Raw genomic sequence first — 18,354 nt, forward strand, 5'->3', positions numbered from 1 at the left:
TAAAAAGTCTAACGTAGCTGAGAACTCATTGCCAAAATCCAATATGGCTGTCACACATTAACGACTGCAAAGAACTGCAGTAATGTGTTTTGGCAAAAAATCATTAAAATGTCTGCCATAAAGAATGGTATTTAGGAAGAATTCAAATGCATTAAAGAGGCTAAAGTTTCAATAAGTTTGATGGTACTAAACAGCCAAGCAGTCTATGAGTGGCTAAACCATCAGACACAGACCAAGCTTCAAGGAAAGGTGCTGTCAACAGTCAGGATCCAAGAACTTTATGTCTTCAAATATTTAAAGATTAGACTTTCGTCACTGGTGATAAATGTGTAAAAAAGATCTCTTTGTAATTACTTTCATGCAAGTCTGACCATTTGTTTATTGATTTACGGACATTACATGATACTGAAAGATTTACCCTAAAATGTCAACCCAACAAACTCTCCAGATAAACTCACTGTATTGATCCGCAGCCTGACAGTACCGTCCATCAACAGGAATGCCACTGATGCATCCACATGTGTCACCAGTGATGTTGTCACATGATCCATATGCTACACACTGGTCACATGGCCAACGATACTGATCCTCACATTTGCACTGGTAATCGCCACTGATTGGAGAGCAGACTGCAGACAAAACAAAGGAAATATTTCATCAGTTTCAGAACATGGAACAGTTTGTTTTTTTGAAATTGGTTCAAATGTCTCTGTTAAAGCCTCAGAAACCAATGAAAACTGTTTAGCCCTACCTGTAGTAATGTTAACATTAGAGATTTGTAAGTTCCTGTTGATGCTGATGGTGTTGTTGATGTTCCTCAGCTTTTCTACAACTGTAACATCTGTGGAGTTCAGCTCAATGGAAAGCAGGTACTGATGGAAGACTGGTGGACCTGAAGAGGCACAAATGAAAGAAGAAATGGAGAACAAAAAGGATGATTACCAATGTAACCCCTTCAAATATGTATTGTTGAGTTAATGATCAACATGAAACATGCTTTCAGTCTTACTTATAGTTTGTGGAGTTGTTGTGGTGATTGGACATGCAGTAAAGTCTGTAAAGATGAAGACAGAAAAGGAGTAAGTGCTTGACACAAATCATTCTCTGACATTCCTGAGGAAAATGGTTTTGCTCTCACTCTCAGTTTGCTCCAATAGATCAAGGACTCCATACAATAACCTGAGTTTCAATGTTCCAAGTTATGAATATTTATTGAAAAGCACCCAATGTCAGAATGGCATCTAAAAAGTCAAACGTAGCTGACTCAACTCATTGCCAAAATCCAATATGGCTGTCACACATAACGACTGCAAAAATTGCAGTAATGTGTTTTGGCACATCATTATTTGTCTGCCATAAAGAATGGTATTTAGGAAGAATTCAAATGCATTACAGAAGCTAAAGTTTCAATAAGTTTGATGGTACTTAACAGCCAAGCAGTCTATGAGTGGCTAAACCATCAGACACAGACCAAGCTTCAAGGAAAGGTGCTGTCAACAGTCAGGATCCAAGAACTTTATTTCTTCAAACATTTAAAGATTAGACTTTCGTCACTGGTGATAAATGTGTAAAAATTATCTCTTTGTAATTACTTTCATGCAAGTCTGACCATTTGTTTCTGGATTCACAGACATTACATTATACAGAAAGATTTACCCCAAAATGTCAACCCAACAAACTCTCCAGATGAACTCACTGTATTGATCCTCAGCCTGGCAGTACCGTCCATCAACAGGAATGCCACTGATGCATCTACATGTGTCACCAGTGATGTTGTCACATGATCCATATGTTACACACTGGTCACATGGCCAACGATACTGATCCTCACATCTGCACTGGTAATTGCCACTGATTGGAGAGCAGACTGCAGACAAAACAAATTTGTTATGTAGAGACAAAAGACAAATTTGTTTTTATTTGTTGGCAATTATGGGCTACTTATGTTTCTTTTCTTAAAGAAATGATCAAACATAAGGAAAACCTTGTCCATGTTGATGAAAGGACAAATGTACAGTTGCCTTTCAATGAACTCAAAGATTCTAGAGCTTTGATGTAGAAGACTCATGGCAGTTTCTGACTGACAGGTCAAAAATACTTCAAAGAAAAGAAAATATCATTCTGGACTACAAGTCTCAGGAAATCCAAACTATGTAAAAAAAAATGTAACTTATAGTTAAAAAATTGGAAACAAAATATGACCTACTGTTACAATGGCACCATTTTCTAAAGAATTGTAAAGTGACTTATTGCTATGAAAAAAATATTTTATATTTGTTTGTATGATAAATGCATATATGCACAACAGATATTGTATCCAGTAAGAAGGAGAGATTATTACCTGTAGAGATGTTAACATCAGAGATCTGTATGTTGCTGTTGATGCTAACTGGGTAGCTGATGTTTCTCAGCTCTGCTACAACTTCATCATCTGCAGCCTTGAACTCGATAGATATTACATACTCATAGACAGCAGGAAGAGCTGCGGAGAAAAAAGGAAAAACTTAACACCAAACAAGAAACGTTCCTGATTTACGTTTCCTGTTTGTAACATGATAAATAAATATCTTACATGGGATAAATGTAGTAGCAGGACATGATGTAAAGTCTGTAAAAAATAAAATAAAATTTATATATATATATATATATGTATATATATATATATATATATATATATATATATATATATATATATATATATATATATATATATATATATATATGTATATACACAAGATTATATAAAGAGTGTTATAAGAAATGATGAAAAGCAATGTAAACATATTTAATCTACTCACTGTATTGATCCTCAGCCTGGCAGTACTGTCCATCAACAGGAATGCCACTGATGCATCCACATGTGTCACCAGTGATGTTGTCACATGATCCATATGTTATACACTGGTCACATGGCCAACGATACTGATCCTCACATTTGCACTGGTAATCACCACTGATTGGAGAGCAGACTGCAGGAAACAAACATTTAATGAATCAAGATTCCAATGGGGGACTTTCCAGGGTTTCCCATGATGCTCCTCTGTTTACCTGTAGAGACGTCAAGCTGTGTGACATTCACTGTCGGACTCAGGGTTAGAAAATTGCTACCGTTGCTCAGGAGGCGTCTAATGAAGTCCACTGTTGCGATGTCCGTTAGATTCAGCTCCAGATCGATCACATATGTAGTTTGAACCAGCAGCTCTGGAAGGCAGTGGAAACAGGATTTATGTTTTGTTCATTTTATGTTTGTTAACAGACCTCAAAAGAACTAACTTGATGCATTACACATTTGGTCTTATTTAGCCAAAAGTATCTAGAATCTAAAAAAAGAAACACAATTACAAAAGTCATTCAGTTCTAATGAAAGAACTGAAGCAAACAAACTTTCCTAAAAATCTCTGCCTGCCATTAGCTGGGAAGCATCACATGACCTCATGACAAACCTGTTAATCCTCAAGTTTATGAACGCTCTGACACATCGGCATTCATGCATTTATGTAATGCTTTAAGTGGAAATAAAAAATCAAGTGCCAATTCTCCCCTTAGTGCCATAAGGGACAGAAACAGAAACAGTATTATTTAGAAACAGTGTTATAACAGTGATATTTAGACGTAGATCTGTCTATTATAGAGAAGTACTTTTATTGTTCAGAAATTATAAAGAACAAAGCCATTTCTATATCAACTTTATATGAGTCATGTTCAATGTGTCATGGATCCTCTAACTTGAAGCCAAATGGCTTCAACCTGGACATGAAAAATAACATTAAATAAATAAAACAACTTCTTAAAACATAAGTCCCTTTCAGATTCTAGTTCACTAAGTTTGTTGCTGTTAGAGTCAGTAAAATATTTCTTCTCAGTATTTGGCCTGGTTTCAACAAACCTGTGACACTTTGGCAACAATATCTTGTCTTTCATCTGAAAAATAAAACATGTATATATATATTTTTTTACCTAAATATATATCATGACCTTTGTTTTTATTTCACTTTAGGTCTTGCCATGTCGCGCAATTATTATTGCAGTCTTCCCATGTCAGTCTATTCCTTTGTATGTATTTTACTTGTTTATTCCTGTATTTTGCTCTGTGTGCAATTGTATTGAATTTCCTTAGATTAGTGTAAGGGGAACCTCCAACTGATCTGATGTAATACCTGTTACAATGGAAACACTCCCAGAATGCCTACGCACTCAACAATACAAAGAAAGTCCTGGGTCGCTGAGAAGCAGAAATGAAAAGTGCTGGTGCATGACAACCAACTTAAACAATGAGGAAATGTGTCCAAGATTTTGTGATAAGAACATTCCCTCATCCAGTATCAGCAAAACATTTTATTGTTTATTACTTTTTTCATTTCTGGTTTCTACTGGCAGTCACTCAGATACTGGCATCCCTTGAATTCTCCGCAACATTGCTGAAACCAGTTTGTTTTGGAAATGTGATTTGTGAAAAGACAAAGACATTTTAGACAGACATAAAACTTGAGATGAAATTTTTAAATGTATTCCTCAGTAAATTTAAATAAACACTTATTGACAGTCCCACACCTTTCCTGTTCATGATGTGTTTTTGTTTTTGCTTGTGGCCATGCTGCATTTCGCTCTTACCTGGAGTGTGTGTTGTAGCAGGACATGATGTAAAGTCTGTAAAGAAAATAAGTCATATGCACATTATAAACAAAGCTCATGAAGCAGTAAAATTAAAACAAGTGAGTTTTTCTTTTTAGCAGGTCAACAGAGTAAAAACCAATAATGGGATTTGAAGATTTTATTTAATCTACTCACTGTATTGATCCTCAGCCTGGCAGTACCGTCCATCAACAGGAATGCCACTGATGCATCCACATGTGTCACCAGTGATGTTGTCACATGATCCATATGTTACACACTGGTCACATGGCCAACGATACTGATCCTCACATTTGCACTGGTAATCGCCACTGATTGGAGAGCAGACTGCAGGAAACAAACATTTAATGAATCAAGATTCCAATGGGGGACTTTCCAGGGTTTCCCATGATGCTCCTCTGTTTACCTGTAGAGACGTCAAGCTGTGTGACATTCACTGTCGGACTCAGGGTTAGAAAATTGCTGCCGTTGCTCAGGAGGCGTCTGATGAAGTCCACTGTTGCGATGTCCGTTAGATTCAGCTCCAGATCGATCACATATGTAGTTTGAACCAGCAGCTCTGGAAGGCAGTGGAAACAGGATTTATGTTTGGTTTGGGTTTTGATTGTGTAAGTAGCATTAAAATTAGGAAACTAAAATGAGACGGGGGTGAACCTCAAATTTATCTGATTATATTGTTTACAGAATTTTGTTTATGTTTGTTCTATTTATGTTTGTACTTTTGCACAAGAGTTGTAGTGAGGATATTGATCAGTGTCTGGAAGTCTTTTACGTCACTAAATACAGTAAAGTGTAACTTATCTGTAGATTTCAAGTGGCTGTTCAGTGTAAAGGGCCATGTTATGACCAAGACCTCCCATTGCTACAGTTTAATGTTCTGTCATGTTACAGCTATTGACTTCAAGTTGTTTCATTTATAGAACAACACAATATGGCATAATTGTGAACGGCAGCAAAATTATTCTTGATTTTACCAAATCAATCTAGAAGGTGCAAAAGTCTATTGGTCTGAAGCCTGATGGTGATTGTAGGTTCCTAAATAATGAAGCAATGTACAAATACAATGGTATAAATGCTACTTTTCCGCAAAAATAATAAAGAGTAAAAAAGAGAGTCTAAAGAGAGAGAGAGGTCAAAAAACTCTGTGGCTTCACTCCAACTCACAGCTAACTCCCTCTAGCCACACCCTAAAATCCTTAACTGCAATTAGATATGCAAATTTACAAGAAGGCCGTAGTATAGTCCAATATAACAAATTAGTCTGCAACAGAGATTTAACTAGTAATCATTTTTATCCGAATAAGCAAATAATCATAAGAAATATAAACATAATTTATTCTAAAGGTCTGAATAAACAAACTGAATTTAGGCTTCAACAGTGATTCTACAGTATCTACTGTAGATACTGTACAGTAGAAGATACAATCTTCTAGCCACTTTTTAAACAGAATTCCATTGGAAGCTGAGAGCAGTCACTCACTTTTCCTCGATATAATAAGATATTCATGTTACCATAAAATGGCTCTGACTGTTTTCTTGAAATAATGAGATGGTAATGCTAATCAGATCATGGCGCACCTGACACTGATAAACAAACATGACTTATACATACAAGTCCTGCTGCTGTAGCATGCATTTGTAGGATGGAATCAGGCTTAACATACACACACACACGCACACACACACACACACACACACCAAGCATGTCGCAAAAACAAAGTTTGCTTTCTTGAGTTAAGCTCATTATCTCGAGAAAACCTTGAGGAAAAACTTTTCGTAGAGAACATAAAGCTCTCGGCTTCTGTACATAAGCTCAGTCTGTCTGGATAAACAACATCACAAACAATAAATAGTATCACCAGTTTTGCAATCATTTTTGGTGTAAGCTATTGTAAAAATGGATATTTAAGTCTGAGCATTTTGACCAATCAATGTGTCTTTGGGTTCCAGCCTCTTGACATGATCATGTCTCAGACCTGAACTCCTCTCACCTCTGTGCACTCCCACTAAGTTAGGTTAAGCTCCTAGTTTGATTCTCACATTTGATTCTTTTCAAATCTTTGTCATTTATTTCCCTTTTTATTGAAATGGGGGTTTTTTGCAACTGGTACAGACCGTCTGAAGAGTACAGCACCCGTCTGAAAGATGAGTAACTTTGACTTCTAAGAGTCAGTTACTGGCGAATAATGACAACTAACTATTAATTATGCACTCATGCAGGATAAATTACAAAAATGCATTATAATACACAACAGGTATGCCTCTGCATTTCTTTGGTCCATAACTGAGCTGTGATTACCGGAGATCAGTTGACAGGAAGAGCCGTCGGCTGGGATGGCTGAGATGCATTTACAGATGCCGCTGGATATGGAATCACAAGCTCCATATGTGATGCAGGAGCTGTACGGCCAAGCAAACTGCTCCTCACACTCACACCGGAAACCAGTGTCAGTGGAGACACAAACTGCATGAGGAGAGATGAAAAGAAGTTGACTGTGTGATGTTGATGCTGCTGCTGTTTGTGTTCCAGCCGTCACTCACCTGTTGTAACAGTAATATCTCGGAGCTCTGTGGTGTTATCAAGCTGGAGAGGATAACTGGTGGCGTTCAGGCTTGACAGCAGCTGCTCATAGGTTCCCACGTTCGATGCATTTAATAAAATGCTTGCTGAGTAAATCTCAGAGTTTGAAAGCACTGCAAAGATTAACATCGGAAAAGATTCGTGTCAATGGTGGACCTTTTTAAAAAATATCTAAGACGTAATGCTGAATGAGTAACTAATTCATAACTAAGTAACTAAGTCTTCTCTCATCACACTAACCACTTCTTTCCTGCCGTACATGAGGAAGAATGTGTTCTCCTTCTTCTACCTAAGACAAATGAAAAGTATCAAAAACTGTTAATTATCGAACAATAGAAACGTCCATCATTCAAATCCCAAGTTTTCAATTAAGTGGTCTTACCAGATAATCTAAGGAGGGAAAGTAAAACTCAAAGTTACGGTTCCTTGTTTCCAAAATAAGCACAGTCACCACAAGGGCAAAGAAGACCAAGGTTTTCAGACATAAAGCCATTCCTGTCGAGGAAATGAGAGAAGGACAATGGAGGAAAACAGGACATCCATTTAGGTTTTGTGAATACACTTTCCAAAAGCTTATATTATTATTGATTAATTATTCTGATACAATAAATAGAAATAAGCTCATTCCTAAGGACACACATACTTTTAGAAATAGACAGCTCTGATCTACGATGGTCACTGGATAAGATGTTTTAGAGCGTTTCCAACTTGAATATAATCTGATTTAAATGAGTCATTTATGAACAGGTTTCTGCAACATCTGGAGGCAGATCAGGGATTCAGCTGTGTGGTGACAGGAAGGTTTGAAAAATGCAGTATATTGCAGAATATCTTGAAAAGAAATTCAACCAGCTACCCACCACTGAAAAGATGCTTACTTCTAATTATATTTGAGTTATTATTTTTGGAGATTTTAGGATAAATTCTGACCCATAATCAAAATCAAAAACCAAACATTAACAGCAAGTGACCACTTCACTGCATCACTGTTTAAAATTTCCTTTTAGATTTTGTTTCTTCTACTTATATGAAATAAATCAGGTTTGAATAGTGAGTCCCATGAGAACAGACACAATCCAAATGGTCGTTTCAGACCACTTCACAGTGTTTCTTATTATTACCTTCAGTGACTTGTACTCTTCAAAATGACTTCAGTTGAAGAAGACCCAGATGCCACGCAGTATTGGTTGTGCTTCCAGTAAATTCAATGTTGCTGAACGGCATGTTGGGTCAGAGAATATTATCTTTCTGCTGTCAGAATGAAAATACGAGGAAATGGTTAAAAAAAAAACAAAAAAAAAACATTTATATTATGTTTAGAGTGTATCTCTAACCAATTAATCAGGGTTATGCATTCATAAAACCCTTCTGAAGGTTTCTGTCTGCTCTGAAAAAAATGTAGTTTTACTAGCAGCAACAGTGTCAGATGTGAAAGGTGTTAAAGAAGTTATACTATCAGAGTCAGAGCAAGCATAAAAGGTGGAAGACAAAAAACAATTTCTAATATGTCTGCTATTCAAAAAAAGCTGCTGTTTTACAAAGACGTTACAAAGTTTCTCCAGTTATCTTTCAACTTTCAGTCTTTTATCCTTTCGGAAAGCTCAGGGTTAGGCTAAAGATCTACATTCTTAACAAAACACCCAAAGGAACCAGGGTCCACAGTGATGAACGCTAATCATTATTACAAAGTGCTAAAGCTTTTCAGCTGTTCAGTTTTCTTTTGTGAAATATATGCCGGTGTGTTGCTGGGATTAAGGATGTTAAAGTAACAGCGTTCTGCTGTTTGACGACCGGCTGAGTTACGTTTCTAGGATACCACTCACTTTTTCTCTGACCATCTGGGAATGATTGCCCTCAACTGGTCAGAAAAGATTTAACCAAACCAATGTAAGCCTAATGGATGCATTAAGTTTCATGTGTTGCGTATCATTTATAAATAAAAATATTGTTCCATTTCATGAAACTAAGCCTGAAATTGAAGCTAAGCTTTTATTCATATCTTATGAAGTCGCAGGTCAACATTCCTACCTGATGATGCTAGATGTTTATCTACATCCACATTATTTTACGAAAACAAACTTAATGCTTTTCAGTGAATATTCACAGTTAGAGACTTTCCACATTAATTCTTTAACATTCAATCATTTACATTTGTTTTGGATTGACCTGGGTTGCTTAAGTTAAAAGTATCCAACAATAACTCCATATTTGTTCTTGGCCAGGATTTGCTCCAGTGTAACAGAGGATCTGGTCAGACCCAGTGGGGAAATATGGACAGACTCAGGAGATTTTTTTAAAAATCACTTCATATTCAATTCTCAGATGACAAAATAGCTAAATATAATTAAAAGTTTTATTAAAAATCCTTTGCCTGTAATTTATTCCACTGAAAGAATGTCGGTGTGAGGTTAACAAGAATCCTGCATGGTTAACAGTCAACCTGTTCCAACCGGTTTAACCTCAGCATGAATTTTTACATGGGCAGAAATCCTCAATGTACCTTGGTCTAATATTCTTCAGCTTGACAGATCGCGGTTTACAGACCTGATTGTTGTTGTGTTTAAATGTCACAGGATACCTTCGAAAGAATGTACCAGACTGTCAGGCGTTTCATCCTTGTCCCAGTAGCAACAAGATGTTGTCACGAAGAGTACCCAATGTGACACTACAGACACCGTCACATCACATTCCCATACTTACAAAGACCAACCACTGTTCTACTGTTAAGTATATCATACAGGTTCTGAGCACATAAAAAAAAACAACTAACTAAAATGCAGTTTTCAGATGAGGAACTCCTGTATGAAGGCCCAGAGTTATAAACTGCTGGACAAACTCCTTCAGGATTTCAGCCGGAGAGCAGAATCCAATATTTTATCAACCACAGCAAGTCAGTCAGATCCAGATTCAAATCTCCATTCACGTCTAAACGGGCAATTCATTTCACAGCAAGTCACAATGAGAACACGGACAACGATTAATATTTAACTAGAAGGTGTAGAACTGAATTTCACTGCTTCAAACAATGGAGGTGAGAAAGCACAAAACTTGTAAATCAAAAACAAAGAGCTGGTAAGACTAAAGAGTGAACAATAAGCAAACCAATAAACACATAATGAATGAAATTAACTAAAACGTAGGAAAGAAAAACCTTAAAATTTGATTCCCTGAAATATTTTTATTGAAATGATTTTTCTTGATTACAGAGATAAAAATGATCATTAAAATTCTAAGCAAGAAGTGAAATATATTTCTGAGAAAATTTATTGAAGCTGACTGAGAGGCTTCTGGTTTTAGACAGGCTAACCCAGTCATCTTATGATCATCACAAGGTAGCAGTGAAGGATTACCAAAACATGACAGACGCTTTCTTGTTCCGGTCACAACATCTTACCAAGTCTAACATTTATTTTCACTTCACATCCCAAATTAATCTAAGGCTGACTTAATCTGATTGTGACAGAAATGAAAGTGTAAATCATAAAAATATTTGTTTCTGTTTTGTTTTTTTGTAAAGACAAGCCACTTTAACTTCTTATGCCAGCAAAGTGCTGCAAAAAAAAAGAGCTGAACACAAAAGTATAAAACTGGAAAAGCCTTCCCACTTATTTAGTAAGCAACCAAAAGGACGATAGTGGGATCAATTTTATCTGATGAAACCAGCACAAAATATAAACACGATAGGTGCAAATATTGTTCAGCTACTGATAACAACGACTTCAAAATAATATTTCCAAAAGAAGAAAAAAAACCATCAGGACAAATGAACTTGTAACAAATAACCTGCCATCTTTCTCATGTTTTTTTTTTTCTGTACTGGAACTACAACAGGACAGTTTTGGAAACGTTTTAGGGGTTCTAACTGCTCTGATTTCAAGTTTAGAACGTTGTGTTGCATTAAGGGATTTTTTAGCTTGGTATTAGCTTGATACTGCCTAAATTATCGAGCCAAAACTATAGAACATGAAATGAACCAAAAAACAAGTTACATATAACACATAATAAAGCAGTAAATGACTGTGAAACATTATGAGCTAATCAATTCGGGTTTGTAATGTTGGAACGTCTAAAATCGAAAGTTAAATTAAAGACTTTTGCATTTGTTCCAAGGCTGTATAGAAACTCTGTTCAGGACCGAACTGACACTTCACTCATTTACGAGTGAAGTGTTTGTTCTTAGGTTACAAGAACAAACGAAGCAATAAAGGGTCCTAGTAACCAACATTACACCAAATGCTAAAAAAGAGACGACACAACATTTAATTGGTTTAATTTCATTCACATTTAAGAATTCTGGGCACATTTTAGGAATAAATTCTATTATTCTAGGACTCTTCTTATTAAAATCCATTTACTTTGATTTAGTAGAGATGAAAATTAAACTTTTTGTTTAAAAGCTTTTTGGCTCTTGTGGCCTTCATCTGTTGGTGATCTGACAAGAAAGCGGGTTGAGAGAGAAGGTAGACGTGGCAAAAGTCACTCGAACTGACACCTCCGAATATGAATCACCATGCCGCTGCCAAAGAGATTCATTTTATTCATTTTTTTGTTCAGTAAATTAATGCAGCAACATATTTGTTAAGAGCGGCAGCTACTAAGAGCATAAAATGTCCAGACAAAGAATATCCTTCCAACGGGATGCAGACATGCCCTTTTCTCTCTCCCTTCACAAAGTGTCATGTAATATATCAAAAATGAATATCTCACCATGTTTTCTCTATTTTCCTGTTACATTTTCATACGCATCAGTGCAAAATATCACCTAAGCATGCAAAACACTCATAAACTGACTTAACTGTAAAGAGGTTAGCAAGAGAAACTGCCATGAAGCTCCTTAGTGTAATACTGTTTGCAGAAGCAAATCTCCTAAGACCAATGAAATGGATTTTCTTTGTTCTAGTGTCAGTCATACATAAAGGAAAGCATACAGAAAACAATATGTTTTTCACATAAACCACATTATGTATAAAGACCTGTCAGACTGAATCAAACAGCAGAAAATAATCAGCCTACTTACCATAATTCTTCTCTCGGTCTTACAGCCTGACGGCGTACTGTGTGCTGAGGCAACACTGTGAATGACAGCAGAGAGTAGAGCAATAAAAACATTAAATAACAGGCAACAAAGAGCTTCCTGAAATACAGCCAGGAAGAGTCAGTGCACTGGTAGTGACTCAACAGGTTCCATTGCTCAACATGCTTTGCTAATGTCAATCATGAGGGGCGGTACATTAGCATGGTGATGTGTTAAAAAATGATTTAAAGGTCTACAGTTTCTGCTGAATGCTATTCCTTTTACAGATTAACATTCCTCTCAGAGGATTTTGTCCACTTTGTCTGTTTGAGTCCAGTTATTTTCCACCACCTTGGAAAGTGGTGGAAAAAAGGTACATAGATTTTTTTTTCTGACTTTCTGAAGTTAAATCTGATCAAACGTCTCTTGTTTTAGGTTAGTTAGAAAGCCCAAAATTATTTTTATTTGCTAAATGTCAAAAAGTGTAGTGAGAACAAGACATTTGTTTCACTAAATAGAAAAATCTCTCCTTTGTTTTGAGATTTTATTTGTAAAGTTCCTCGAATTCAAAAGCACTTTGTCAGAATCAGGGATAACTGTCTTTTAAAAAATGTATGACTTGGGTCAACCCTTTTGGATTTCCTTCCCCAAAATTCTGACACATTTGAGTAAATTGGAGTCACATTGCGGATGTATTTTAAGGCCACACCTTAAACACGCTGTGTTCTTTGACACAATGCAAAAGTCAAAAGAAATCAGCCAAGATATCAGGAAGACAAATGTTCATCCGAGAGAACTATTTATCTTCGCTTGAAGGCATCGCATTCATCTGTTCAAACAATTATCTAGAAGAATAGATATGATGGAAACATACAACCATCATGCCTCTCAAGAAGGAGACGAGTTCTGTTTTCCCAGAGATGAATATGTTCTAGCCTAAAACATGCAGATTGAACCCAGAACAAAAGCCGCAGACCTGCTGTAAATGCTGCTGTAGTTGGTAAGACAGTCATATCTGCAGTCAAACTGTCCTGGACCAACATGGACTGAAAGGCCACTCAGCAAGACAGAAGCTCTTACTTCAATTCAGAAATAAAAAGCCAAAAGGCAGTTTGACCTCAGTCCTATGGAGAAGCTGTGGGAAGATGTGAAATCTGAGGCAGCCTACTAACCTGACCAAGCTTCACCAGTTCTCTCAAGAGGAATGGACCAGAACTCTAGTAACTATGACTTGGATCAAACCTTTTAGATTCTAAATCTTAGAATCTAAAAGATTCTAAGGTTCTAAGATTTAGAACCTTTTAGATTCTAAATCTTAGAATCTAAAAGGTTTTAGATTTTATAAATAAATAAATTCTTAACAAGCTTCTCACAACACAACCTAAAAGACAGCTGTCCCTGATTTAAGACTGACCAAATGTATGCAAACTTTTGAATCTGAGGAAAGTTTAAAAACCATCTCTAAAAATCGTCCTCGCCAAGTTTTCTGGAATTCAGCAAACAGAAATAATTTTGGTAAATCTAACAGACCTCAAAAGAAGTTTGGTCTTATTTAATTTCAGACAGAGAAAGAAGAAATGTGTGTGCATCTTTTTATTCAGTGTATGTAAATATCTGGTTTCAAATGTCAACTTGTCATCTAATCTCACCAAAGCATACTGCCGTGCTTACTTCGCTCCAACTAAGTTTTTGCTGCTATAGAGCTTTGAGATCTGCCAAGATTTTTTTTCTTTACACTTTAAAAGATGCCAAAGAATTCTTTTCCTCATTGCTGTATAAAAGCCTTTGTCTGCATACTTCTTTGCATGGTTCCAGTAATTCCAGTTTACATGTTCAAGCCCTGCCTCCGACTTACTGGAAGGTTCACTGTGGCCTAACAGGAAGTTCCTCGAATTAACTTCTTTTATTTGTGACATTTTATCAAATGTGGTGAGTCCTTACCTACCACAGCATCACCATCTTAACTGTGGTCGTCTAGAGTTTCAGGTTTTTATCTCATGTAGGACAAGAATGTCAAATTGGAACTGCACCTGTAGAAGTGTCAGAATTATTCTGTCCCCAATCGCTGTCTTTCAACCTGCTCTGGGTGGCAGCACATTCATCTGACACGTCGCCTAAAAGGAAAAAGAAGAGAGATCTGATGAACAGACGTTTACAAAATGAGCACAATTTTAATTTGAAATCTTTGGTCTGCAATTGGCCTCACTTAAGAGATCTGGAGAAAAAAAATAAACTCTTCTGTTTTCTCCCAGTGGCACCAACAGGCAACCAGAGCCAGGACACGCTGCTCACCCTCTGTCTCATGTTATACTGTCATGACTGTTTTAATATGTAAAAAATAAAATAGTATATTTGTTTTGCTTTTTTTCCCCCAAAAAGTTAGAAAATGCAGCTTTAAGGGCTATTCAATGTGCAAGTGAAAATAGGTATGCTTTGATTCAAATGTTACAGTGTTTTATTCTTTTTGACCTACCTTTTGAAGTTGCATGTCTTCCTAAAAGCGACTCCTTTCACTTTACCTTTGAACACAAGCATCAAAAAAACATGCCAGAGGAACAGCTGTCTGACTAAAACACACTGCGACTGGTTTGGGTTTACGAGCATTTACGAGCCGTGACGCTGACTCAGCAAATCAGACGGCCACAACAACAAGTTGAGGTCTTGATGGCGACGGCTTTGGTTGATTCTCTGCATGCCGAGTAGGACAATGTGTAACTTTGGACAGTTCTGACTAAAATTATGCATAACCTCTTGTGGATTTAGAAGTAAAATCATTTTCATTTGACAAAGAAAAGGCTCTGAAACTATGTAGATTGAGAATTAGTTTAGAAAAAAAAAATTTTTTCAGTTTTTAATTTCCATTTAATTTTTTTTTCTCATTTACCCATTATTCACCTATTTGAATGGATGAAATACCTATTACTAAATAGGTCTTTCACCTATTTAGGACAGTGAAATACTCTTAATAATGATTAATAAAAAAACTTAACAGCATTAAAGCAATTAAATTCTTCTAACCACTGATGTTTACTTTAGTTTCCAAAAGAAAAAGAAAAAAACGTCAGAGGGAGGAGTTTGTGGTACTGCATCAAAAAAAAAAAAAAAATGGCCTCAAAATTAATGAACCAGCATAGGCCAAAGACTGAGTCATTTTGCAGCTTTATTGTTTTGAAAATGAAAACAACTCTTTCCAAAACTGGAAAGAAACAATCATGGAAATATGTGTGAGTGGAAACAACCTGAGTGTGAATGTCTGTAAAATTTGGTCACTTCTATTCAAAGGCTTAAAATAAGTAAATTACTTTGTGTTGATGCAATGAAGGCACAGACATTCATTTGGTCATATAAGAGTGGACTATTTACACAACAGCAAAACAGAAAAACTACTGCAGCAAAACAATTGAGCAATTTTTGCCAACACAGGTAATTAAAAACACAAGCTTAACAGGGGGAAAGACACAGTTTTGAATTTGGCAAAAAAAAAAAAAAAAAAAAAAAAAAAAAGATTAGCAACTAACTTTTAAACCTCAGTTAGGACAGTTTTCCCTCACTCTTGAGAAATATTTTAAATTACAACATGACTTTCAAACTGTCATAATTTAATAGTTATTTTAGTTCTTATTAAAATGACGGGCCTAATAGTATGCTCTTGACAGTCGTGCCCTACTAAAGTGTGTTGTTAGGTCTAACAGAAATATCAGCTTTAAAGAAGTGTTTCTGTCATGATAGAAAACACTTAAAAATAAACGCTTTATATTGCCCTTTGTGTTGTATCACAAAGTGCTTAATTTATGATTCCACAAAAAATACATAATAATATTAAGCAGATGCAACTATACAACATTTTCAATAGGATATATTAATATATTATGAGAAAGGTTTCTCTGCAAGTGAGTTATATCTTTAAACATTACAGAAAAAGGTGCTATATAGTTTTCATTAAAAAAAAGAAAAAAAAAAGAGGTTGAGGTAAATACCCTGATCCATCTGAAAACAAGAAACCTTAATTTACTGCAACCACTGAGCCAAGCATTTGATACAACTGCCCAGCAGATCCTACTGTGAGGGATAAAAGGGAACAAGTTTTTTGTTCATTAAGCCTTCAGTTCATTAACTCTCATGTTTTATTTTCAACCTTCTGGGATCTGCAGCTGTTCTGATATAATGTTCTTAATTATCACCCAAGTCAAACAATTGCAAATTATAATAAGTCATCTTCATCTCATCTAATGTCCACATCTTTGAATAGGAATCAAACCAATATTCATATTTTACTTGAATTTCTGTAGACATTGACATTTCACTCAGCTTTTGAATTGGCCTTCAACATTTTTTAAAAATGCTTTTTTTTTTAATCCATTTTCTAAAATGGCACCATTGTATCTTTGCTTTAATTTTAAATGCAATTCCTAATATGACTGTTTTTATGTCATCATATTTTACATAACTTTTCTGTCAACAATCTATGAAATGATCTTGTGCTGCTGTGTTAAAATACTATTTCAGCTTCTTTCATAAGTTTGTGGAATGGAACTTTGTGGAATGGTTATGATGCTGGACTATTTATAGCATCTTAACCATTTTCTATCTTTAAAAAAAGAGCAGTGTTTACAAATAAATTAAAAACAAAAAATTAGGAATTTTGTGCATAAATCTGCAGACATGATGTGAACTGATTTAGATGCTGCTGTATGACTGTGAGGAGTCAATGTTGTCCCTTGTGTTTGGAACTTGTGAAACATGGTACACCCCTGGAAGACAAACAACAACATGTCAATCATGATAGTGAACTCAAGTTCAAAAATGATCGTAATGAACATGAAAACAACTTACCCCTTCTTCGTAAAATTCGGTTTATGACGTTTCCTGCAGTACTGGAGAAAGTTCCTGCACTCGTGCTCTACAGTAGGAAATAGGTGTGACATTAAAAGTTTGCTTTGTGTATATTTCATGAAATCACTGGTCTATTGTTGGCTCTTTGACAGTAATCAGTAATCAAAAATGTAAAGCTGATCAAATTATAGATTTTTTTTTACACTTTGGTAATCTTTAGTTTTCAAATTAGAACTTACCCTTGTGCGATTAGAAGTAGTGCTTAATGAAGGTACTTGTCGCAAAACAAGAGAGCGGATCTGAAAATAAATAAATTTGTTAAAGGAAAAACTAATAAGTTTTGGGAGAGGGGTGTGTGAACTGTCCAGCATACAACATAACTAATTTTGATATTTTTGTTAAGTTAAGCTAATTTCCTTTTCTGTGGTGACTTAGATTTTGTAGAAATTTGAGCAACATGTATTTACTAGTCCCCTTAGTTTGGATGTGAGAGCAAACCAGACATCAGCCTTATTCATCAGTTGAATGCAGATCCTGTCAGAAACCTTTTACACCTGCAACAAGGACGTGGGAGTTTTGTTTTTTTTTTCCATATGGGGATTTTATTCTTTTATCATTTCTTTAGTTATTTGTTTCTGGGTGAAAATGCTGTACAACAAGCTCCTTCACTTTATTATTATTTTATTTTTAAGTTTACAGGTACTGTGGATTTTGTGAAATTGGCAAAATGTCAAAATTCTGAAAAATCTTCCAAAACATTCATCAGAATCTTGGGGTGATGATGGTTGAGAAATGTTTTTTAAGCTTCAAAAGCAACATTACTGACTGCAGTGAGGAGTTTCTCTTTACTAGAATAACAAAAGATTTATTTCACACAACTTTGGTTGGACCAAGAAAGTAAAGTAAAAAATGTTACAATTAGCTGGAAGAATGTCCCTGATCTTCTCAGTAATGGAAATAAATGTGGTTCATGCATTGAGCCAAGCCACATGAGACGAACAGTTCAATTCTACCAGCTCTTATGAAAGTGAAGAAACATCCAAAAAAAGAACTACGTTGAAATTAGATGAGATGTGTTTATGTCTTTGAATGTGCATGACAGAGAGTAATTATTTTAGTATTGAATATTAAATTCTTGCTTTTAAAATTAATTGAAGTTGTGTGGAAAAGGAAGAAAAGAAGACTTTAAAATATAAGGATACACAGAAAACAGAAAGACATGGAGAGTTTAAAAAATGTGGACATCAAAGTTTTATTTACGGAAGTTGAACAGAAATGTTTGTGGTAGTTTGAG

The 18,354-nt window shown here is 35.6% G+C and overlaps 1 protein-coding gene across 1 annotated transcript in view; it reads right to left on the reverse strand.

The window, feature by feature from the left end:
- LOC122825415 (mucin-17-like) overlaps positions 1–18,354 on the reverse strand; it is an 80,043-nt gene that overhangs the window by 31,835 nt on the left and 29,854 nt on the right. The window contains exons 30-33 of the mRNA XM_044106832.1: positions 2,799–2,969; positions 1,010–1,054; positions 752–892; positions 554–629 (exon numbers count right to left, since the gene is read on the reverse strand). Coding sequence (XP_043962767.1) covers positions 554–629; positions 752–892; positions 1,010–1,054; positions 2,799–2,969 — 433 coding nt within the window. The remainder of the gene's footprint in view (positions 1–553; positions 630–751; positions 893–1,009; positions 1,055–2,798; positions 2,970–18,354) is intronic.

The sequence above is a fragment of the Gambusia affinis genome, linkage group LG22, assembly GCF_019740435.1.
Source record: "Gambusia affinis linkage group LG22, SWU_Gaff_1.0, whole genome shotgun sequence".
NCBI classification, from domain to species: Eukaryota; Metazoa; Chordata; class Actinopteri; order Cyprinodontiformes; family Poeciliidae; genus Gambusia; species Gambusia affinis.